At 52.3% G+C, this 23,158-nt stretch overlaps 10 protein-coding genes across 10 annotated transcripts; 6 read left to right on the top strand and 4 right to left on the bottom strand.

Annotated features, from left to right (window-relative positions):
* Positions 1 to 581: 581 nt before the first annotated feature.
* Positions 582 to 1,281, top strand: N7459_003822 (ankyrin repeat-containing domain protein; the record flags this gene model as incomplete). Its single annotated transcript, XM_056943006.1, has 3 exons — positions 582 to 790; positions 842 to 1,160; positions 1,231 to 1,281. The coding sequence occupies 3 exons, from the start codon at positions 582 to 584 to the stop codon at positions 1,279 to 1,281; spliced, it is 579 nt and encodes a 192-aa protein (XP_056799889.1).
* Positions 1,282 to 1,748: 467 nt separating this feature from the next.
* N7459_003821 (uncharacterized protein) lies at positions 1,749 to 3,288 on the bottom strand (the record flags this gene model as incomplete). The annotated part of the gene is made up of 6 exons (XM_056943005.1): positions 1,749 to 2,003; positions 2,058 to 2,375; positions 2,442 to 2,637; positions 2,752 to 2,835; positions 2,889 to 3,211; positions 3,265 to 3,288. The coding sequence occupies 6 exons, from the start codon at positions 3,286 to 3,288 to the stop codon at positions 1,749 to 1,751; spliced, it is 1,200 nt and encodes a 399-aa protein (XP_056799888.1).
* Positions 3,289 to 4,014: 726 nt separating this feature from the next.
* On the top strand, positions 4,015 to 4,630 carry N7459_003820 (EXPERA domain-containing protein; the record flags this gene model as incomplete). Its single annotated transcript, XM_056943004.1, has 3 exons — positions 4,015 to 4,276; positions 4,343 to 4,495; positions 4,560 to 4,630. 3 exons carry the CDS (start codon positions 4,015 to 4,017, stop codon positions 4,628 to 4,630), a joined length of 486 nt encoding a protein of 161 aa, XP_056799887.1.
* A 175-nt stretch (positions 4,631 to 4,805) lies between these two features.
* On the bottom strand, positions 4,806 to 6,528 carry ddiA (putative DNA damage-inducible v-SNARE binding protein Ddi1; the record flags this gene model as incomplete). Its single annotated transcript, XM_056943003.1, has 2 exons — positions 4,806 to 6,171; positions 6,512 to 6,528. 2 exons carry the CDS (start codon positions 6,526 to 6,528, stop codon positions 4,806 to 4,808), a joined length of 1,383 nt encoding a protein of 460 aa, XP_056799886.1.
* Positions 6,529 to 8,627: 2,099 nt separating this feature from the next.
* On the top strand, positions 8,628 to 9,114 carry N7459_003818 (uncharacterized protein; the record flags this gene model as incomplete). The annotated part of the gene is made up of 2 exons (XM_056943002.1): positions 8,628 to 8,754; positions 8,897 to 9,114. The coding sequence occupies 2 exons, from the start codon at positions 8,628 to 8,630 to the stop codon at positions 9,112 to 9,114; spliced, it is 345 nt and encodes a 114-aa protein (XP_056799885.1).
* A 156-nt stretch (positions 9,115 to 9,270) lies between these two features.
* N7459_003817 (aromatic alcohol reductase) lies at positions 9,271 to 10,179 on the bottom strand (the record flags this gene model as incomplete). Its single annotated transcript, XM_056943001.1, has 1 exon — positions 9,271 to 10,179. One exon carries the CDS (start codon positions 10,177 to 10,179, stop codon positions 9,271 to 9,273), a length of 909 nt encoding a protein of 302 aa, XP_056799884.1.
* Positions 10,180 to 11,098: 919 nt separating this feature from the next.
* N7459_003816 (uncharacterized protein) lies at positions 11,099 to 12,677 on the top strand (the record flags this gene model as incomplete). The annotated part of the gene is made up of 5 exons (XM_056943000.1): positions 11,099 to 11,332; positions 11,485 to 11,731; positions 11,806 to 12,122; positions 12,174 to 12,414; positions 12,475 to 12,677. 5 exons carry the CDS (start codon positions 11,099 to 11,101, stop codon positions 12,675 to 12,677), a joined length of 1,242 nt encoding a protein of 413 aa, XP_056799883.1.
* Positions 12,678 to 13,246: 569 nt separating this feature from the next.
* Positions 13,247 to 14,900, bottom strand: N7459_003815 (putative carboxylesterase; the record flags this gene model as incomplete). Its single annotated transcript, XM_056942999.1, has 2 exons — positions 13,247 to 14,623; positions 14,673 to 14,900. 2 exons carry the CDS (start codon positions 14,898 to 14,900, stop codon positions 13,247 to 13,249), a joined length of 1,605 nt encoding a protein of 534 aa, XP_056799882.1.
* A 1,094-nt stretch (positions 14,901 to 15,994) lies between these two features.
* Positions 15,995 to 18,135, top strand: N7459_003814 (glycoside hydrolase family 1 protein; the record flags this gene model as incomplete). Its single annotated transcript, XM_056942998.1, has 6 exons — positions 15,995 to 16,161; positions 16,215 to 16,425; positions 16,484 to 16,967; positions 17,020 to 17,080; positions 17,132 to 17,682; positions 17,747 to 18,135. The coding sequence occupies 6 exons, from the start codon at positions 15,995 to 15,997 to the stop codon at positions 18,133 to 18,135; spliced, it is 1,863 nt and encodes a 620-aa protein (XP_056799881.1).
* A 1,177-nt stretch (positions 18,136 to 19,312) lies between these two features.
* On the top strand, positions 19,313 to 22,741 carry N7459_003813 (mediator of RNA polymerase II transcription subunit 17; the record flags this gene model as incomplete). Its single annotated transcript, XM_056942997.1, has 4 exons — positions 19,313 to 19,972; positions 20,720 to 20,949; positions 21,009 to 21,394; positions 21,456 to 22,741. The coding sequence occupies 4 exons, from the start codon at positions 19,313 to 19,315 to the stop codon at positions 22,739 to 22,741; spliced, it is 2,562 nt and encodes an 853-aa protein (XP_056799880.1).
* Between the last annotated feature and the right edge of the window lie 417 nt (positions 22,742 to 23,158).

Here is a 23,158-nt window from a genome sequence, read left to right as displayed (position 1 = left end):
CCCGCAGAGTGATTGAAGGTGCGGATAGTTATCCTAATATTGCTGAAAGAAACCTAGAAGTTAGGGTGTCTAGAATGGTATGGTCTCTTGGTCTATTGGGTATGATAGATCGTTTTGCAGGACATCTAAACAAATGAGCTTCTTTCTGGCATTTGAATAGGTAGTAAGGTCTAACCCAGGCCCTCGGATGACTACCGGGTTGAGCCTCTACCAACCGCGATGGATGTAAATGAGAACTTGTGTCTATGGGGGTTCTTTATTTCTCCTGTTGCCTATTGGACGGGCAACGTACACACTTTCGCCTTCGTTCTAGTAAACTGTTAGACAAATGAGATTTTGAGATAATTCATGTGGATTGCTGACAATAGGATGTAATGGGTGTTAATAGGACACAATTAAACGTAATAGGATATAATACCTAGGGTTATGGTGTAATGAGTAAGCTGATGTCTACGACACGGGAGGGCGACAGCAGCTAAAAGGGGCTACCATTCTCAATTCCCCCAAGCAACTCCTAGGACCCTTCCATCTCTAGGGCTTCCCAACTTTGAATCTTTTACAATTTCTCACTTGCAGCTAAAATGAGGAACCTTACCAAAGAAATTCGAATCTCCATCCCTGGTGGCAATATTGACAACGCCGTTGGGTTATTAGACCAAGGAGCTCCGATGGTCATTCAGCACTTCGTTATTGCGACGCGGATGAAGCTTTATAATATTCTTGATTTGCTCCTTAGCCGCGGTTGGGATATCAACGCTGATGTTGATACAATTACACCATCGGCACTTGTGTAATTACCACCGACTTCCTCATGATGGTGTTATTGACTAACATCACCTAGGTACACTTTTGATGACGTGATGCTTCTTACATGGTTCTTGGAGCATGGTGCGGATCCAAATAAAAGATGTCAAATACGGGACTGTACTCCTCTGTCTTATGCTGTTGCAGAAGCTTCATTTGAAGCTATCGAGATACTCTTCAGACATGGGGGATCAGCCGATCAAGGCCAGTTGTTGCATTATGCTGCAAAGCGCAACCAAACAGACAGCTTAAAGGTCTTGAAGTTCGTATACGGCAAAAATCCAGAGGCAAATGTCATGAATGTCAACAAGTTGCTGGACCAAGATTCTCCCCATGATTTCGCGATGAATTTCAGGGTAGGCCTTGGTACCCCGCTTCACTACGCTGCACTTACTGGGTCATTGGACTGTGTGAAATTTCTAGTAGAGAATGGAGGAGACCCCTGTATTCTGGATCCTTATCACCATACTGCGTTAAGTTTGGCGACCTACGCTAATCATCAGCGAGTGGCGCAATTTTTGAGAGGCCTTAGGAACTCGGTGGTGTCTGAGCAACAAGAGCAAAGCCGCCAAAACATTGGGATAATCTCTTGAGCTCTGGATCAGCCTGGATAAGCCATCACGGTCTTGGTTGAAGCTGTTGTGTAGCAGGAGGAATTGTTTGTATGCAAGGAGTCAGGCACTGAGGAAGAACTGCCACTTGTTGGAAGTCGAGGGTTCTGTGGAGTACGTGACTGGGTATCTGCAGGTGAGGGACTGTTGGAGGCAGAGACAGGTGTTGTATATCTAAGAGGTTTCGGGGTCTTGTGGAGCAGTTGGAAAGACCTGCGTAGAATGTTGTCTGTCGGAAATCGTGACAGTAGGCCGCGCCGCTTGGGTAATATGAAATTGCGACCAGATTCAAAGCAGTATATATCTCTAGATAACTGGGATCTAGATTACCGTTTAAACACTTTTTTTCAGCCACTGTGTCTGCGAATTGCAGTATCCTAGAAGGCCCGTCAGTCCCCATTCCACCCCGATGCCGCTCTGCTTGTGGCCTCCGAACGGCGCATTGGACGCCACATCAAAGTGCGAATTGACCCAGACAACGCCGGATTGTAGCTGATCGGCGATGTGGGTGGCCCGTTCCAAGTCCTTGCTCCAAGCCGACGCGCCTAAGCCTGTTTCGAGGGCATTGGCTCGCTCAACGACATCCGCCTCATCGGACCATTTCATCACAGGCACAATGGGTGCAAATGGTTCTTCCTAAACCACGCGGGATGACTCGGGCGGATTGTCAAGGATGGTCGGGTGGATGAAATAACCGGTTGAGTTCTCAATAGAGCCTCCCAGGACCGCCTGGAGCTTGTCGGTTGAAATACTGCGGAATAGATCTCTGGCTTTCTCAAACTGCATCTTATTCTGCACCGGTCCCACAAAGACATCGGGGTCAATTCCATCGCCGACTTTGAGTGTCTTGACGAAGGCAATTAGCTTCTCGAGAAAGACATCGTAGATCTTTTCGTGCATATAAAGGCGCTTGATCATCATACAGATCCGCGAGCTGCATAGATACGACAGAATACCCACCTAGAGCGGGCGTCAGCCGCCTTCCTAAGCACAACTTTGGTCAATCCATGGGGAACTAGCACGTACCTTGGGTATCACAGCATCTATATCCACATCATCGCAAATGATTGCCGGATCATTCCCACCCAACTCCAGGGTCACCTGCTTCAGCGTCTTAGCGCAGCTTGCCATCACCCGCTTACCGGTCAGAATGGATCCAGTGAAGGAAATCTTATCAATACCAGGGTGTTCGGTGATCATCGGACCAAGGGCATCGTCGCCACTAAGACACTACACCACGCCGGGAGGAAAGAAGCGAGTCGCCAGCTCGACAAGCTTCAGACGGCAGTATGGGGTAAACGGCGAGGGCTTGAAAACGACGGTATTTCTAGCATACACGGCGGGCACGGTCTTGCCAACCGCCAAAACAGCAGGGAAGTTCCATGGAACGATGGCCCCGGCGACGCCAATCGGCGTTTTCCTCGATGACATTGTGCGGGATCTCAATGGCACTGATACCCCGGGCCCACGTACTTACCCCGGACCCACGTACTGGCCATCCCAACCTCGATCGCAGACTTGGCGAGTGGCTTGCCCTGTTCCATTGTCAGAGTTTTGGCATCGGCATCGGCATTGGCCTCGATGGCATCGGCGTAGGCCGCTAAGGCGGCCCGGCGCTCGGCAAAAGTGGTCTTGGACCATATCTTGAAAGCCTCGCGGGCTGCCTGCACCGCGTTGTCTACGTCCGTTTGAGTTGAGACGGGGACTTCAAGATTAGGCTGAGAATTGGCTGGGTTGATACCATGCCGAGTGGCCGCGGTCGGGGCTAGTTGATTGTTGATGATATTGTAGAATGTCTAGGCCGCTCGATGTTAGCATCGCCGTCTCATTTAGACAGGATGGCACCCACCGTAAAGTCCAATGGCGCCATCATCTTCGACAAGAGTGTAGTGATGAAACAGGAGCGCGAACAGAGAGGAGAAGGGGATCGAGCGCCGTCAATGTCCTGCGTTGGTCTTGTACGTTTTCGGCAATGAGCGCTTCCCCTCTCATTCCTTCCAAGCTCCCCTCATTCTCCTCTCCGGCTTGTGATTCTCGCGACGCTCACTCATATTGGGGATCTCAACTGCGACGCAGATCACTGCGTTTCCCTCGGCCATGTTACTTCCCACTTGCCGACTCGCGGTGGAGTGGAGCAGTGATGGCACTGTGGGGAGCTGGGTGACCCCCGACCCCATGGGCGCGGCAGCAGACAGCGGCATTCATCGTGGGTTGGTGAGGATGAAGGGATTGGCGAAGTTGAGCTGCGAATTGCATCAAGAGTGAGTCCCTAGAGGATGTGGTAGTGTCTAGTCGTGTTTTCCACTACCGCATCAGGTCGGCACCGAGTATCCATGGAACATGAGATTTTCAAAGCCTGGCTCGGGGCATACTCTTAGTATGGAATGGCATGTGGTGACTGCTGCAGATGTCTTCTTGCGAGACCCCTGCCCGTGTGGGATTCACATCCATTAATCACTCCGGTGGACCGCGATCAGCCCTAAGCTTCAAATCCCCCCGTCGTCACCTGACGCGTTGCTGTGGATTTTGGCTTCGCGCAAGATTCAGTATCGAAATGATGCTTTAAACACCTCCTCTACCTCTACTCCCACCTCCCGCCATGCCTGCCCGGAAACGCGATTGGGCATACCTCTTCTTCTTTGCCTCCCACATTCCCATCATCTTCCTAGTCGACACCGTACCCCTACAGCCGACCTGGTTCGTCTCCGACCTCTCCCTACGCCTACGCGAGTTCTACGTCGCCACCTATCATGACAAATTCTTCGAAGGTCCTGCCCCAGTCTGGTTCAGTGCGTTCATCTGGATGGAATTACTGTACCATGTCCCAGCCAGTCTCTGGGCCGTCTGGGGGTTGTTGAGAGGTGAGCAGATCAACGTCTACCCTGGAATGCAAATGAATGCGCATTGTTAACGCGCCTCCTCTGCAGACCACCCTCTCGTCCCTGTCCACCTGCTCGTCTTCGGTGTTCAGGCCTTTGTCACCTCGTTGACGTGCTTGGTCGAGGTCTGGAGCTGGCCCGATCGCTCAGTGCCCGAGAAGCAGCAGATCACCTCGCTCTACGGGCCCTATGTGGCGCTAGGTATGCAATCCTACATCCCAGGCTCTGCCGTATTTCCGACACCTTGTCTCATCGTGCTCAACAGGTGCACTCATGGCCCTGGATATGGTCGCCCGACTGCGCAGCCAACTACTCCCGAAACCCAAACGGGAATAAAACCGTACGACAAGCGAGCCAACCGCGGCGAGTGAAGAAGGATATAGAAAATTCCACTTAATCGTACACCGTCGTGACGTGCCATGGTCAGAAACAAGGCAATCAAACAAATGTCCCCGCTAAATACACATCCAAGATCCTCCCACCGGAACGCCTGCGAGTAAATGCCGTGTGCTTAGATCAAGTATCCAATCGCTCCATCCAGATCTCCATTTGCTTGGTCCAATGCCCGTACAGCCTCTTCGCGTGTGAAACCCAATTCGGTGATCTTGGCGATGGAGTCTTGCGGCCAGCGCGAGGCCGTCCCGGGAGCGGGACGGATGTTGATCCTGGGAGCCGACGTCGAGGCCGAGCCCGAGCTGGCCTCGCCGGGCCCTCCACCCGCTTGGTGGGTGACTGCGCCAGTACGCGCACCCACCTCAGCCCCGTCAGACCCCTTGACTGTCGGCTCGTCTTCAAATTCCTCCGTCAGGTGCTTGGGGATGTCAGCTTCACCCAGGAACGGCACCGCCTGGTCTTGGATGACCAGCGCCCCGCGCTTCAGGTCGATGCACGCCTGGTGTCGCCTCAACATGTCCAGTCCCAATAACAAATCAATCTGCTTGCCCTCCATCACGGTAAACGAACATGGGAGAAACATCTCTCCAATCTTGATCTGAGCCGAATGCACCCGTCCTAGAATCGGGGCGGTCCCCACACCCTTGGCAATACCGCCGTAGCGACTATCCACCAGACGCATGATGTTGCAGGCGACGGCGCACTGGGGCGACATGATTGTCACCTGGGCGCCGGAGTCCACAAAGGCATTGAGCCGGTGGCCGTTGACTTCAACCGGGATGTAGAGCATGGTCACGCGACCGAAAGCTGTATAGAGAGAAGTACATGGGTTAGCGCGTTCCAGAGACCAGCCGAGATAGAGCGGGCACAACGTACATTCAGGGTGGTGCTCCATCGCGTTGTGGAGGTTCTCGGTCACGGCATTCTGGCGGATAATCTCTTCAATCTCCCGCTGATTCTCAGGGTTGAAGGGGTCAGCATTCAGCATGGCGATGCGGGCTTCCTTCTCAGCCTCGAGCTGCGCCTCGCGCTGTTGTTGAGAGAGCAGCACATCCCGGAACCGCTGAGCATTATCAGCCGCCTCTGCCAACTCGGGATTCTGTCTCCGCACCGCCTCGCGCACGCGGGGATCTCCCAAAATGTGTAGTCGGATGGTCTCCGGGTCGGGCATCCCCGGTCGAGGTTGGGGAGCTTGGCGGGGTGCCACAGCACTAGGGCCGGCCGGCGGTGCCGCTGGCTGAGGCCCGCGGAAGGTGACGTGGACACCAAGCATGTCCCCTTCACCGATGCCGACTTGATCGAGCGTTTGTAGAGGATTTCCGAGAAGCTGGTTGTTGAACACGATCTGCTGGGCTTCGGGAGGAATGGAGGTTTCGCTTTCGACGATGGCTTTGAGAAGCTGGACATTCATGTCGCCGCCGACTTCCAGGTTAATGATATCGGAGTCTGCCTGCTCGGGGCGGATGACGCTGACGGTGATACGCCTAGGAGTCGCGGACTCTCAGTCAGTGGGGAGATGTGCGGTATGGAGGGGCAGCTGCATATAGCAATTTTCCAAACTCACATGGTATCTGACGGTGTATAGCAGTGGTGGTGCGGGGAGGAAGAGAGGTGGGGGAGAGGCAGGACAGAGAAAAGACAGGCCGGGCAGAAAACGAGAGTCTGGGGATCTATCTTCGCAGGGAGCTTGGAGGGTTTGACAATGAAGGCAGGAAGAAAACGCCCAAGAGCGCCAGGCGACACGCGATCTTAATAATAAGCCGGAGAGGTGGAAGAGGATTGAAGGAGATGGAAGTGCGGGAGGCTGCCTAGCCTTCTCCTTACGTGCGGCGATCCACCATCACCGCATCCGCCGTGCTCCTCCAAACTTAGAACTCTTATGGACTCCTACTTCGCTCAACCTCCTCGGCCTCCTCGCCCTCTTCGCTCGAGCTCTTCTAGTTCTAGACCAGCTGCAGGTCCACCCTTCCGCCAGAGTGGACTCTTCCAGCGTAGGCAACATGCATTACGCCGTGTGGATCCAAACTCCCCGCAATTAGCTCCGAGTGTCGGACGAGCTATGCCAGAGCAATGGCAACGAACCGTATCGCGCGACTTCGACTCCGAACGGGAGAAAAAGAGTACCACAACGTGATAGCAGGCACTGCCCACATCAAGAAGACTCTCCGATAAAAGAGGGGCTTATCACTAGCGTTGAATGGCTTCATCGCCGCCAACGCGAATGAACGAGGAGAGAGACGGGTCCGTGGCCACTACTGCGCCCCTCCGAACTGCGTGTGGCTCAAACGCCAGACTCCTTCCTCTTTCCCGTTTTCTCCTCTTCCTCTTTCCAAAGTACGACAGGCAACGTCCCAAATCCTGGCCGTGGCCCGTTGCCGCGCATTAAATCCACTTTCGCCCTGCGTGGTCCCCGCTGGAAGATGTGATGCTTAACTGGCGCAGGATCGTCTGCGTGGGCGGGTGGGTATCTGGAACGACCATGGTCTTGGTCGCACGCGCGACGACTCACGATCCCCCAAAACCGTTGCAGCGAATCACTCATATCGGCCAGGTAAACCCGCTGATAAGTCGACAAAAAAGCCACTCACCCCACGCTAGCGCGCCGTCGCCAGAACAGACTTTGGCTTCGACCCTGCCGGTGCATCGAAACGGCAATGCTGACAGGCTCGGAAGCGGCTCGCGGCGGGCATTCCGGCACGGATCGACATATACGCGTTGGCGACAGTCGCAAAAATTGTGCACGTTCATCTTCTGCGGCTGTGGTGGCTTTTTGGGAGGAACGGTTGGTGCTGTCTCTACTTCCCGCGACATGCCGAGACTCTGGCTTGACGAGCAAGATCAGATGCGAAATTACAGCTAGGCTCATCGGCCTTGATCACTGAGGTTGCCCTCCGCGGGGCTTCTACTGACTTCTCTGCTTCGAGGGAATGCAACACATCATTCACCATCAGGTCTGGCCAACTGTCCCGAAGGGCTGGCTTGATCTGCACATCCTTGGGTACAATGTAAGGTGCACTTACGATGCTACTGAGTCGACAGAGGGGTCTCCACATGCGTTTGCTGCACTCGCCCCAATGCAGATACGGCCGAGTCTCACCCGTTCCCCGGTCTGGAACTCTAGACCAATGACGGAATATCTCGGGGGAAGAGCAGCCAGCTCATCTATCTCACCCGAGACTAAGACAACAGCATGGTCAATCCCATATTGATTCGATGGGTTTCCAATTATCATTTTGATCGAGCGACTGACTCACAGCTAAAGCATCATTCGATTCTTTGAGCACTTCGGATATCAGGCATCCTCTCTGTGATCGTGGCATAGATGACCTTATCGATGGGAATCTCGCCTGGACGAGAAACCACATGGTGCAGCGTGGGCACGCATCCCATAAGTCCATGCCACTCAGTATTTCCTTGAAGAAACTAGGCCCAGCCACGGTGCTTGGCGAGATGAAATTGTAGCGGTCGTTGAGCAAAAGGCTGTGTAGGAGGATACGGTTTGTTGTAAACTTGATCGAGGTTGTTATGAAAGTCGACTCCAGTGATTTAAGCGACTGGCCGAACTCATCGCAGCCATAGATATAGCTGACCATCTTTGTTGTGGGGGATTGTCAGCATAGTGAAATTTGAAGAGAATCTGGAGACGAAACCATGCTCTTCTCGGCTGGATCACTGTTGCACCGCCTTTTCCAACAGCTTGCAGACCTGCGGATCGAAGTCCTTCAACATCCAGCAAAGTATCCTTTCTGCTCCACTGGCTGTACGAGTCATTACTCGCATTGATCGTCGTTATCGAGTTCGGGTAGATGCAGACGGGGTTGAAGATCGGTAAATCACACTCGACGAATCCCATATGTCCACTGCGCCAAAGTTGCCCGTACATTTGACCTCATGGTCATACAAGGTCTGCTGGCGATCAGTAAGGAAGTGGGAGGCATTCATGCCTGAGCTGAAACACTTCACGTCCTTGGGTAGCTTGGTGCGCATGATCGACGCCGTCAACGCCGATCAAAACGTCGCCCTCGACCTCACCTTCTCTAGAGTGACGGTCGCCAGCGCAGACAGAGGTGGATGATCTTGCTCACCATGGGGAAAACAGTGGATGTGCTGGATGACACTTTGCCATCACTGCCCAACAGCCTGACAGATCCTGTGACCAAACAAAATCATATTCTCCAAATAGATCCATCTCACTGGCGACATCGAGAGCTATTGCCCTCATCGGTCGTACACCCAAGGTCACTGAAGCTGTTCAGGTACTCGTGGCTGCGCCATTTATACCCGGTGGCCGCTCTGCGTTCTCACCCGATGTTGCGCTGGTCAACGAGTCTGGGGTGAAGATCCTTGTTCAGGTGGTCATTCAGCAGGCTTCAAGATATCTGGCCGGTGATAATGGGGAGACCCCACAGCCCCCCGATGCTCCCTAGTGCGCGAGGGCACTAGACTCAACCCACTAGGTATGATTCCTTTACGATTACGTTATATCAAGGAAACCTTCTATGATCAATCATATTCTTCGTAGGAACATCCAAGGTTTTCGGTATTCAATCACAGATACAACAGCAACTGGGGATTCCACTCGCTTAGAGATAGCTCTGCACCAAGGCTCTCAGATCATCCTCGCTCATAAGACCGACGCCCAACAGGTCGTTATCGAGGCGGTCCGAAAAGTCACAGCCATAGCTGGTGCTCCAGGAAGCACAGATACAGAATCCAAGCATGGCAGCGTCGATGTCTCTTCCTTCGTCTTTGTTCAGCTCGGCAAAACTTTCGCGTCGAACTTCCTCGGTGTCTTTCGTATCGGTCTTCCATTCGCGATCTTCCATCTCTTTGGCATACTGGATCAATTTGCTCTGGGTGGTCACCGCAGAGTGAACAAACAGAAGTCGATTCGCCGTCTTGGCTGTGTTGTGAATGACCCCCAAAACAGCCTTTGCAACATCGGCGAGCTTCGTCACGCTGAAAGGAACATCGCCGCCATTATATAGGGTTGCCGTCCGGTCCGCTGGGTTGATGATAATACCCTCTTTGATGCACCAATCCAGGAAGAGCCCGTTGGCAATCCCAGAGTAGGAGAATCCCGGATGCTCGATTGACTTTTCAATGAGATATCTCTGCGTTGCCACCTTCGGCTCGCAGACTGGCAGCTGAGCGCACAGTGGATTGAGAGAATCCATTCCGAATTCTGCCGGGATAAACCGCTTCACGCCGGCCACAATCGAGGCGTCGATCAAGGGGTTCTGCGAGCCTATCGCCGACGTCGCCAGGCACGAGATGACAACTTCGGCCCCCTCGAGAGCTGGAGCCAGAGAATCGACCGAACTAAAGTCTACCTCTCGAATGGAGAGAGATGGATGCGGTGTCAAACTAGCAGAGCGTCCACCCATGCGTGATAGAACTATCACCGGGATATTTGCATCGAGGAGAGCCTGCAGTACAACTCTCCCGAGATTGCCGGTGGCACCAGCAAGCGCAACCTTGGTAGCTGGCATCTCGTTGATCAATGCACTTCGGTTGACTTTGCTGGAATATGTGTTGACTCCTTGGAGCGATGTGTATAAAGGGAGCAAGGACCGCACTAGCTCAGGGTTCACGCGCTGCGTGTTGTCTCTAGTCAAGCAGCGACCAGCTTGGTCTTTGGATTGTTTTTTCAGAAGTAAATAAGGGCTTACACTGTATCAGATGTCTCTCAACTTAAATCGGTGGATTGGGTCTCCAGGGCTACTGCTGCTGCTGATTACCTAAGGTCACCTTTAGTGATTAGAAATACTTAGAAATAGCTTCATAGACGTTTCAAAAGCCATTGGAAAGGGGCAGGAAGAGGCCCAGACAAGCTAATTGTGCGTCTCCGCTGGGATTGATATTTCTCATCGCAGTGTGTCTACCAATATCACCAATTTAAATTGTAACCAATGTAGTATGATATCAGCAGTGATTAATTGAATTGCACATCAGCTGGAAAACATTATCTGAGGACACGTTGACCGACTTGTTTTTTTAAGGCGATCGGCAAGTAGTAGATATTGCTTTTCTTTTCTCTTCTCTAAGAAGAAGTTCATTAAACCAATCACCTATCACAGCATATACCTATAAATAGCTAATTGTATATAACTATAGTAAATATTGTTAAATTAGATAACCACCATAGGAAGAATTGCTAAGTCCACCGGTAGAATTCTCATTCATACTAGCTGGTGCCTACTTAGGATGATCAATGAGTAAGTAATCAGTACCATCGGGAAGCCTAGGTAGGTCAAAACATCGTTTGTCTAGAGCTGCAGGACAAAAGAGAGTGTACCGAACGGATGATCGCATGTTCCGATTTCCGAACTCTCTTCTCTCGCCTTTCCCCCAACATCTTACAACTTTCTTCATAATTTTTTCTTTACAAGCCATGAGGTTTGTTTAAATATGGCTAGGCGTTCTTTGCAGTCATTGACTTCCAAGTTCCCATTTGCTTATAAGCGTCGAACGACTTTCCTCGGTACAGGGACGGGGCTGCCTTCAGAAGCTCCTATTGAAGAAGAGACAGTGCCTGGCTATAAAGCAAGGTCCTATTTCCCAGTTGAGCCAGGCTACATTTTCAATCAGCAATATGAAGCACTAGCTAAACTCGGCTGGGGCAGCTGCTCTACTGTGTGGCTCGTTCGAGACCTTCGGCGGTAGGAGGTCGCAAATAATCCACATTAATGTCCTTTTTCGCTGATGGTTTATGTGCTAGATGTCAATCTGAGCGCTACCTGGCTTTAAAAATTGGGAATTGTGACTTTCAAGATACAAATACAGCCTCCCATGAGGTCCGGATTGAACATCACATTGCTCACGCAAATGTCTCCCACGACGGTCGCAACTATGTCCGAACCTTTGTCGAACATTTCGAAGAAAGAAGTCCGAATGGTACACATATCTGCCTGGGTTATGAACCGATGAGGGAACCATTATGGTTGTTCCAAAACCGGTGTAGGAATCAGAGGTTTCCTCTGGGTCTCTTGAAGGGTTACATGAAACTTCTCCTGAAGGGCTTAGATTACTTACACTCTGAATGTAATATTATACACACAGGCAAGTTCTCGTCTTACCAGTCTACAGTGTTCTATTTCCACTTACATTTTCTCCAGATCTCAAGGTAGACAATATTCTGGTAGGATTCGAGGATCCTTCGGTCCTGCACGATTTTGCGTGCGCACAGTCCTCCAACCCAATGCCTCGGAAAGTCCAGACTGGAAATACTGTCTATCTGTCGCATAATGACTTTGGTCCGCCTAGGTCTTATTACATCCTGCCCAAAATCACGGACTTCGGGCTAGCCCATCATCAAAAGGATGCATCAGTACTGAATAGACATCCAATCCAGCCCGACGATTATAAGGCTCCTGAGGTTATACTAGGGGCTGGATGGACATACAGTGCTGATATTTGGAATCTTGGACTTCTAGTGAGTCTTGAATCGCATCACGCTACTGGCCTATTGGCTGATTTATCCTAGATGTGGAACTTGCTTGAGAGTCGAGATTTATTCTCTAGGGCTCTTGATAACCAGGGAAGGTACAATCCTATGGCACATCTCGCAGAAATGATTGCGCTGCTTGGACCACCACCGAAGGAGCTTATTGTTCGTGAACAAGAGGGTCTAAAATGGAACTGGGCTCCAGCTACCCAGAATGCTGACGGAAAGCTTTGTACAACCGCGTCAGACTGGTTTGGGGGGCCATTTTTCGACAAGAATGGTTTGTGTCTATTTTACTCTTCTTTTGAGTATAGCAGATGCTAAATCATATTCAAAACAGGGGATTTCTTGCACAAAGACCTGATCCCACAGAATCTCACGATGGAGAATACAGTCAACTCGCTGGAGGGCGAGCAGAAGGACCAGTTCCTGTCATTTGCCAAGAAAATGCTCCAATGGCTTCCGGAAAATAGGAAAACTGCCAAGGAACTCATCCAGGATCCGTGGCTCAGCGATGATTCAATTAGGAGAGGAGGTAGTTGAATAATGCTTTAGTATACCTGGGCACCATCAATCTCAGTCCTCCGTATGCAGATCTCAACCAAGACGCTGTTGATTATGGTTCAGCCTCTATTATGGCAATCCTTTGAGAGCCTCATAGGTGGAGGTCAGCTGCATCGCAGCGAGGTATCTGGTTCTTACACCTTGAAGGATTCAGGGCTGTACCCGAAGGAACATTTGCGAATCTACGACTTGAGGCTCGCTGATGCTGTTTACCCCAGTTCTGTAAAGGGTAAGGTGTGTATACACAGAGCTACAATCGAAAGGGGAAAGAGGGTGGGTTGTAGTGCCAACGGGCCAGTTAAATGTGCTGTAGGAGACCGTCCAGATTTATAGCAAATCAGGAGGGCTGCTGGGGCATGTTCCTATGCCCCCAGCCTCTTCCTCTTTCAAGGGAAGATAGACGATGGAGTCTTATAATTATGTAGGTCCGTCTAGGTACATCTAAGAATCGTCTAAGAATAAGTGTAAACCCCGCCGCAACGGCCCGAATGCAAATACCATGATGCCCAGACACCATCTTCTTCAATGCTGTACAGAATCAAGAGACGTCAATGCTCCATGTCTGCAGCCAGCGTCTGCCACATAGAGCACCGCTCCGTCTGGTCTTTGGGGACAGTTTCCATCTGCGTGGAGTTGGTCTGAAGTTTCAGCCGTTGGCCTGTTCCGTCCCCCCACGAGGTCCACACCGGCGCCTTCTCATTCCTGAACACGTTGGGATCCAGCCCTTTGATGAAGCTGAGATAGTAGTCCATGGTGATGGGGATGATGGCGGTATTGATGTCGCCATAAGAGTAGGTCGGCTCGTTGGTGTCCCCAACGCCAAAGATAGCAGGCAGGTCAAAGACGTGCGGCACGCCCAATCCAGCGGCGACCTCGGTCGGGTCGCGCACGTTGAACCTGTAATTCCACACCTTGTTGGGCGAGAAGTGCTGGGCCATGGTGGCCGCCATGTGGTTCCCGGGGCAGGTGAAGGTGGCCTCGCCGTACGCAGCAGCCGCGGAGGGGAAATAGTCCGCGTGTTTTGGCAGAGAATCCATGCGGGGATACTTGTCATTGATGGTGTTAAGCTCATCATCGTTCAGTCCCGGGTAGTTGTTCTTCATGAACTGCGCGACTTGGGCGGCATTGGTCGCGTTTGCTCCGAATTCGGTGCCCTCGTTGCTGTCATCAGAAACAAGCAGAGGAACGTGAATGAACTGCCCTTGCTGGAAAGATGTGTACAGGCGGTCGGAAATGAGATCCCCGTCGACCACCGGCAGGAAGTACCACAGGGGCACCGGACTGTCACTTCCGCCGGGGAAGGGCTTGGGGGTGTTGAATTCTTGGATCTTCGTGATATCGGCCGAGCGTAGACAGGAAAGGGCGTTGGCGGCACTGTCGCAACCAAGGTCCTTGACGAATCGCTCATACTGGAACTCCATCTGGTCGACGGTTCGGAGCGTGGGCCAGAAAGTGGACTCGGCAACCGCGCCCACAAACAGGTTCATATCACGGCCACCGTACGCCGTGAGGTGGTGCGCAACCGAGCCGGCGCCCGCCGAGTCGCCATGAATCACGACATGGTCTGGGTTTCCACCAAAACGGCGAATGTGCTGCTGGACCCAGAGAAGAGCCTTACGCTGGTCGAGCAGACCGGCATTGAGATCCCCGTCCTTCCGCACGTCGTCGCTGGCCAGGAAGCCCAGAGCGCCGACGCGATAGTTGAAGTTGACAAAGACGATGTCGTGGCCGGATTGCTCGACGACCTTGCTGCCGTTGTAGTTGGCGTTGGTCAAGTCCGCATACCCACCCCCTTGAATAAACAGCCACACCGGCAGACTGGCGTTGGTCGAGGCATTCGTCGGCCGCCAGACGTTGATGAAGAGACAATCTTCGGCCTGGGAATCACTGGCGGCTTGCCCGACGCCCACACAGATCGGACCGAACTGGCCGAGTTAGCGTGTCCACAGCCAGATTCATACGTTCCATACTTACCGACGACGCGTCGAGCACCTTTGGCGTGCGCTCCGGATCTTTCGGGGCTCGGAATCGCAATTGCTGCACGGGGGCTTTCGCGTATCTCATGCCCAGGTACTCATCCACACCATTGTGGAGCGACACTCCCTGATACCGCGAATACCCCAGATCGATGGTCGCCGACCGGGGTAATGGTTTGGCTGAGAGGAGACCGCCGAGCAGGCCGGCGATCAACAGCAGCGCCATGGGAAGATGCATCTAGGAGAAGCTGCAATCGATCGGGAGATCCTGCAGGCAGGCGTGTCGGGGCTGATTCGTATCAGGGTGTCGAGTCTGATCCGAGAGGATGCCGGGGGGATCCAGTGGGAAATGGGTTCTCACACATCGGGGGCAAATCCTAAGACTGCGTCAGGAACGAAGTCTCCTGCAAGGCTCGCGGTCGAAGTGTTTCGTATCCATCGATAGGGGATCCTTCGCGTCTTGGCTGACTTCATCTACAGATGAGTCAGCGGACTACCAACCTTGGAATTGATCGCGAGTCTTTGCGATGCCTTGGGGGAGACAGAGTATCCATGGGTGTATGGAGCTATCAGGGAGCACTTGGTGCAGACGAGGAAGGGAGTGGTCGAGAAGGGAGTACTTGCAGTGTGGATATGCCAACCATCCTCGAGACATAGACCTAGATGACCTAGATATAGATCGTTATACAACCAAGCACTCACGCACTATCGATCAACCATGGGTTAGCAACGGAATACACTGTTGCTGAACTGGACTGAACGTTGATGGATTCACAACTGATCGAAATTGTTAGTAGCCAGCCGAGGGTCAATTCTCTCCAATATTCCACGGGGTTGATCGGACTCCCCGCCGAGAGTCTATCCCCAACTCTCCACTTATCCTCAACCTCCTCGGCCAGCGTGGGCCTTCTCCACGCATCGATGCGGGGAATCTGCCCCGTTCTGCGCTGCTAAATTCCCTTGGCTTCCTCCACCCATCTCACTGTACGTGACAGCGAGATGTCAATTTACCCGGTGCAAGTGCCGTGCTGCAGATCTGCTCCTCTTCTCGCAACCGAATCCGGGATTGTGTTCAGCGCCACCTCCAGACCACTCTCCTGTGGTATTTCTCATCGGCCGACAAGTCTCCGCACTGCCTAGCCACTTAGGTATTGGATGTCTACTGAGGTTGATAATGATGGGGATGGGGATGGGCCTACCTTGCGCAAAGCGGGGGAAGCGCAGACAGCAGGTCGATTCCGAGTTTGCCCTATTTAGAGCGAGATACCTCCTTTCCATTGTGGATTCCGGTATCTAGGAGTCTTCAAACAAGCAGCCATCATGCGAGCTGTTCCTCTTTGCGTCGCGGTTCTGGCCGTGACGACAGCGGCACAAGAGATCTATATTACCACCAGCGGCACCTCTGCTCGCCCGCAGTGTACGCAACCAGACGCTTCGCCGAGCTACTTCTTCCGGTCCTTTTCGTTTACACTAAACCAGACAGTTCGGTGAGTTCCTCTCTACAAGCTTTCCTAGCGTCGCTGGCTCATCTCAACCTAAGGTATGCAACTTCGCAGCCTTCGCCTACGACGACCCGAACATATGCGCCCCCATATGCCAAAGCAACCAAGCATTTGACAACCTGCCTGTCGACATCCACCTGGGGGAGTTGGCTTCCTGGACAGACTGCCGTCAGTGCAACCGATACTGCTGATCCTTATGGACAGGCGGCCTGGTCCTCGATGTGGCTCAATGCTGCTCTTGACGACTACGTTCGTGACATCGTTTCCCTGAATTAATCTTCAGTGAACTGATCATATTCATCTGCAGACCACCACTGGGCTGTTTTCAACCACCGTGAGCCCCACGCCAGTGCCCACGAGTGAACTGGTCCTGCCACCGAGCGATTACTTTGGTCCCACCGATTGCTATGTTTTTCCCGATGACTTTGTGTTTGGGGTCGCTGGTAGTGCGGCTCAGATAGAAGGCGCCATTGCCCTCGAAGGCCGTTCGCCATCCTTACTGGAAAAGCTGATCACTGGCAACAAGCCCAGAGACTACGTGACCAATGAGAACTACTTTCTCTATAAACAAGACATTCAGCGCTTGGCCGCGATGGGGGTGGAGTACTACAGTTTGACCATCCCCTGGACGCGTATTCTGCCCTTTGCATTGCCCGGCACTCCGGTCAACCAGCAAGCGATCGATCATTACAACGACCTGATCGACACGGTGCTCGACGCGGGCATGCAGCCCGTGGTCACTATGCTTCACTTTGACAGTCCTCTCCTGTTTGTCGCCAATGACAATATCAGTACGTCTCCACCTCCTTTCGAGTCTGCTCCACAACTTGCTAATTCTACCAGCGAGACACCCGGACATCGGATCCAACAATGCTGGCTACCAGAATGACACCTTTGTGGATGCGTATGTGCTATGGATAAATCCCACATGCTGCATTACTGACTGGTGCGATAGCTTTGTGAACTATGGAAAGGTTCTTTTAACCCATTTTGCCGATCGAGTTCCGTTTTGGATTACCTTCAATGAGCCGCTCTTGTACGCGTTCAACTTCCAGGGTGTTGACAACGTGGTCCACGCCCATTCACAAGTGTATCGATTCTACCACGATGAGTTGAAAGGCACGGGCAAGATGGGCATCAAATTCAATGACAATTTCGGTGTTCCCAAAGACCCAACCAATGGCAGCCATGTCGAGGCGGCAAATCGATTCCAGGAGATGCAACTGGGGTTTTTCGCAAACCCGATCTTCCTTGGAAAGCAGTATCCAAAGTCCATCCTGGATACTATGCCCGGCGCGCGGCCCCTGAATCAGACTGAACTGGCATACATCAACGGCACCTCGGACTTCTTCGGTATCGACCCGTACACCGCTACCGTTATTTCGCCAGCCGATGAAGGCATTGACGCGTGCGCCGCGAACGAATCTAGTTTCAACACTCTTCTCCCATATTGCGTCAAGCAAGAGTGGACCAACATCTATGGTTGGAATATTGGGTATCGGTCCGGTTTGTCTGCCCCCGGCCCTGTTTGATTGTTTTATGTGAATCTTGCTGAGCCTTCTATTCTCAGAGTCCTATGTCTACATCACCCCTACTTACTTTCGGGAATACTTGAAATACCTCTGGACCTTCCGCCACCCGATTCTAGTGTCAGAGTTTGGTTTCCCTGTATACGCCGAGGCAAGCAAGGAACTACCGGATCAATTATACGACTCACCCCGCAGTTTGTACTATCTCTCGTTCATGTCGGAGATCCTCAAGGCTATTCATGAAGATGGAATTAATGTGATGGGTGCTCTTGCCTGGAGCTTTGTCGATAACTGGGAGTTTGGGGACTATGCGCAGCAATTTGGAATTCAAAAGGTGAATCGGACCACGCAGCAACGGTACTACAAGAAGAGTTTCTTCGACTTGGTGGATTTTGTCAAGACGCGCCAGTCTTCAAGCAACGGTAAATAGCCATAGGTCACAAGGTAGATGTCCAATCTATCCCAGCGACTTGCACAGATTGGTGGAACATGACTGGTGAATGCAATTCAATTGGTCACATTAATGAGATGCACCTTTTCATCCTAAGTTTACTTTGAATCCAAACATATTGAATCCCATAATCGGCACCGGCTCCAGAAATCGACTTTATTGGGAGTTATGATTAGTAGGTCCCTCTTCAGATAGTTTCTTTCGATTAGTTGTTCCACTTCCTGTCTATTTCTCGCACATCCCAGATCCCAAACTGTCTGTTTGGCTCTTTGTATTCTCCTTCTCCATCAACTCTGTCGATTAAATCCATTCCTTCTCGTCTCGGTCATCCTGATTGGTTCTTTATCCTTCTTGCAGTACTGATGGCGAATGCCTAATATGTGAGGCAGCCCCGATGTAGATAGCTTCAGTCCGTCGTCCTCTTCCTTTCTTTTCTCCCTCTTCCCGAGTGCATCTCGTCTTTCCGTTCGCACCGGCACTTTCAGTATAGGTCTTCGTTCTTTCTTCTCTCGGATGCTCATCTCGACGCTTGGTAATTCCCTCCCTCCCTCTGATCATATCAAGTGCCCAGGCAGGTAGTCCTGGAGACCGACCCAAGGGTGGTAGAACTGAGCTGACTCAGTCAAGTGTATGATAGCCCGTCGCATCATTCTGGAGGAATCTGTATTCCCAGTTGTCGATGACCATGTCTGCGTGCCACTCCCATGAAATTCGTCGCGATGGGTTCGTCTCGTCGTCCGGCCGCTTCAGGGCAGAACCTGGTCCGAATCGAAGGATTTCAACTTCGAAGCATGTTTTTGCCAAATCTCTCACGCGCAGGGCAGAAGGCATTAAGAGATAACCGGCACTTCGTCCGTTCTCAGTTGAAACACTATGGGGTGCACTTTGAGGAACGCGAGTTCTCTGGCAATGGAACTTTGCTAATGAAGGCTGCCCTCCAGGCTGGGAAGTGCGATCAGGTCCCTGAGCATATTATTGAACTGCAAGATCAGATGCATGCAGAATGGATCAGCCAATGTACCCCCGAGCAGCTCTCTTCTGAACCCGACTAGGTCATGCAAAGTATTTCTTGTCTGCTGGTCAGCCTGATCGTACGAAAACTTCCACCATCGTTGGCATACCCTTTGATCGACACAGTCAATATCGTTCGGGGCAGATGATTAGAGCTGCCAGCAAGATCACGGATCTACACCATATGAGATCCCTCGGACCGAAGACTCAGGTCATTTTCATGGGCTGGGATGAAGCAGCCGTGGAAGAAGCAGCCAACCACCACCCCATCGAGGAGGCAAGGTGCTTACAGGACGAGGAAGATGAGTGGGAGCGTGGATGGCCAGGCATGGCAGTTGATCTCAGTCTTGACATCCACCGAACCGATACACCCGGTGTTTTCCAAGCCGGCTTTGATTTCGGAGTCCTTAAAGGAGTTACGATTATTTGTTCGGATCAGTTCGCTTTGGATGAATACTGCGCTCAAGCTGATCGCCACGGTGAATCCGACTGGAACAGTTATTTGGAGGAGGAATTTGATGAGGAAGATGGTGTTCTGGCCGAGGAGTACTTTCAGCTAGGTGCGAAGAGAAATCCGGCGTCTGCGCCCATGACGAGGCGCAAGAAGTTGAAGACAGAGCAATATCCGCCTGTTGAATATCTACTGAGGCTCAAATGCCGTGAGATGGCCGAAGGCATGATCTACGTTAAGCCATACGACGGCACTATCATTTTCGAGAATAACACCTTCGCGAGCTTCCAAGCAGTGGTGTATTTCCCCGCCGCTGGTCAGGGAGTATCGTTCTTTGCACGCAAGATTTCCGGTGTGCCTTGTCCGTTTGGGAGCAATTCGAGTGACTTTTCGGAGCGACAATACGAGATAGAGCGCGTTAATAGATGGCGCTTAAGTCTCATCGCTCCGTATGCAATGGGAGGGTTTACTATTTCGCTAATGCCAGTGCCTTGGAAGACAAATGATAAATTCGCTTCTCACTCGATTAGAACTTCCGAGAAATGCCCAAGTATCCGTAAATGAGTATTACCGACGTGTTCATGTTGACAGTTCCTGTCGCTAAATTATATACGGTACTGCATGACTTGGCATTTTGGCTCGGACTGTGGGTTATGAGAGGTTTCTCTCCTCGACTGCTATTATCTCAGCATTCAATTCCTTCGATATGCCATTATACTACTACAATTTTGCTTCGTCTCTACCAAGAGGGAGGCGGAGGTTATATGAGAGCACATTTTGGCGCTTAGCCCAAAGAGACAAAACTAGTTCGATAAAGCCATGCACAGGTCTGTCATTCACACAATCATCAATTCACATCAACATCCTTCTCATACTCTTATTTGGTGGAATTCCTCGTCGCGACAACATCACCGTTCACGTGACGGCAGCTTCCCCGGCGGAGCTCATTCACTCCAATGGCCAGCTCCATATCCACTCTTGGCCGACCTCCCTATCACCCTCAATCCTCTCCATTGTCGCCTTCGAGTGCTGCTGGGTGGTTTGCACTCACCGACTGCCATGGCAGACTCCTTTACACTTCCGCTACGCCCGGTCATCGAGCCGCAGGAGCGTCCGGATACCCTCCCCGTTGAGATCGCCCAGATCAACAGCCAGTGGGGTTCCTTCCGAGATGTCAATGAAGAGGTTCTCCGGGCCAAAATTGCTGAGGAAGAAGCACGCGCTGGTGCGCCGCAATCGCCAGAGGGCGACCAAGACTCGGCAGATGTCGACTCGACCGAGCACCTCGAGCAGCTGTACAAGCGGCGCGCTGACATCACCCAGTTCGCAATGTCAGTCGACCCATGGGGGTTTCAGGGTGGGATATGGCAGCTAACATCGCAGACCACAGGCAGTCCCACATGGAAACCATGTTTGCCCTTGATTTCATCTCCCTGGTGCTGTCGAAGCATGCTCCCCGCCAGGCCGAAACCTCCATGTCCGCTTTCTTGAAACAAGTCGCGCCTCTTGGCTCGCTCAACTCCGAAGTCATCCACCCACCTCCAAGGCCAGAATCAGCTACAAAGGACATTTCAACCGTGTCGAGAGGATGGAAGGCCCAGAACTTCAATGCGGCTTCAAACAAGCTACTGAGCGCCGCCTCCAGGCTAGAGGGGGAGATTGCGTCGGAAACTCGATACTGGAGTGAGGTGTTGGCCGTCAAGGACAAGGGATGGAAGATCTGCAGGCTTCCACGGGAGAGGCAAGCGCTGGGTGTGCAGTATGGATTTCTGGAAGGTAAGCGGACTCATGCAAGCCTCGGGTCAGAAGATGGCAGCTTCCTAACCTCATGCCACAGCTACTCCCGTTTTCCGCGATCGCGGTCTGGCCTCTTTGCGGCGTGCTGACAATGGGAGTCTGATACTGGACAAGGGGCTGGTCCCTGCGGGCGTGCGCTATGTCCGGGTTCGTGTGAGACAAGGCTCCCTAACCTCGAGCAGCACCAGGCCGACCGAATCTGCGTCTGGTGATGCAGAGTCAGTTGAGCATCGCATCTTACAAGCGCGTGACTCCGTTTTTGAGGAAGAATTGTTTCATGAACTGGTCCGAGAGGCCAGGGCCATGGCCAGTTGCGGCGTGACAACGCGTCAGAATCTCATTCAGATCCCTGCATCCGATGATATTGATATTTTGCTGGACCTCATCGATGCCGATGATGACCACGTCCATCTTGAACAAGATACCTCGGGGCCAGACGGTCTACTTGCAGAGGGTTTCGCGCACTCTATCCGCATTTTGCTCGCTTTCGCTCATCGCCAGAACCTCCGACGACGTACGCAGGTTCCGCCACCTTTAACCCCCAAGAGGCGAGCAAGTCCAGAATACCACCTTCTGCGCCCTGCCCTTGCTTATCTCCAGCACTTGTCACAAGTACGCTGGTTGGAATCATTCCTGAATGAAATTGGCGGCGTTCTACGATCTTCCGGCTTGGACGCCCCGGCGTCTACTTCAACTGCCTTTTCGAGCCGGGCGCTCCAGTTCGCCCCCTCTACTCCTACGCTAGAAGCTCTTGTTATAAAATCTCTCACGCCAATCGAGTCCGTATTTCGTGGAAATCTCCTCACCCCCGGCGGCTTTTTTGCCATTACGGTCCGAACCAGCCTTTCATCGCCACCCTTTGGCACCAACTTCGAGGTTTCATTCAACTTCCCTGCCTTCTCGGACCTCAAATCACCGGGCCGCCTCGGCCTGCGGGATGAGGTCACTGCTGCTATCATTCACCTCCTGCTTCTCGACGTTGTTTCCCGTATATCTTCCCAGGAGTTGCCAGCAATGAAACCCGATTCCGAATCCGAAGGCCCAACGAGCCGAGCGTGGATTGCAGCATACCCGCACCTGGGCGAATTGCTGCTATCTTCATCTGATCCTGAGAAGCACAAGAAGATGAAAGTCACCCTTTCTCGCCACGAGCTCTCTCTTTCGACCTACATGGTCCGCAGCATTGACGGCATTGGACGTGGGGCACAGGAGCAGCGCTCGCAGCACGCAGAGACGCATACATGGAAGTCCCCGTCACCCTCTGCCAGTGAAGCCAATGAACATCCGTCCATGATGGAATTTGTTGTGACCGAGGCCTCCAATTAATCATCCAACACGGCCCGAAAGCAGTCGGGCCGAACCATTTACCCACCGCCGGCTTGAAACATCCTCGGCTCCTCGACCCACACCAATGGGCTTGTGGTTTAGTGGTATAATACCCCCTTAGCATGGGGGTGGTCCGGGGTTCGATTCCCCGCGAGTCCATTTTTTGCTCCGTTGATGTTCTCTCTGGCATTGGGACGTTGGGGATAAAAAATCCTCTCGGCGGGAGTGAGCAGGAATGCCGCGGGTGGGGCACATCTAAAACTTTTTCCACGTCCAGCATGGAATAGGCGCTGGGAGGCTGATACCCCTTGTTGATATCTTTGCATCAAACTGAATCTGGACGCAGATCATTCAATTCTCAATTCTGCAGTAGGGCGCGAACGTGAGCGTCGGGCGTGCAACCAGTTCCACTAGCTA

Source organism: Penicillium hispanicum (assembly GCF_028827665.1).
Source record: "Penicillium hispanicum strain IBT 35686 chromosome Unknown utg000004l_segment0_segment0, whole genome shotgun sequence".
In the NCBI taxonomy this organism is placed as follows: Eukaryota; Fungi; Ascomycota; class Eurotiomycetes; order Eurotiales; family Aspergillaceae; genus Penicillium; species Penicillium hispanicum.
The sequence above is the reverse complement of the archived record's forward strand: the minus strand, read 5'-3'. Positions and strand labels throughout refer to the sequence as shown.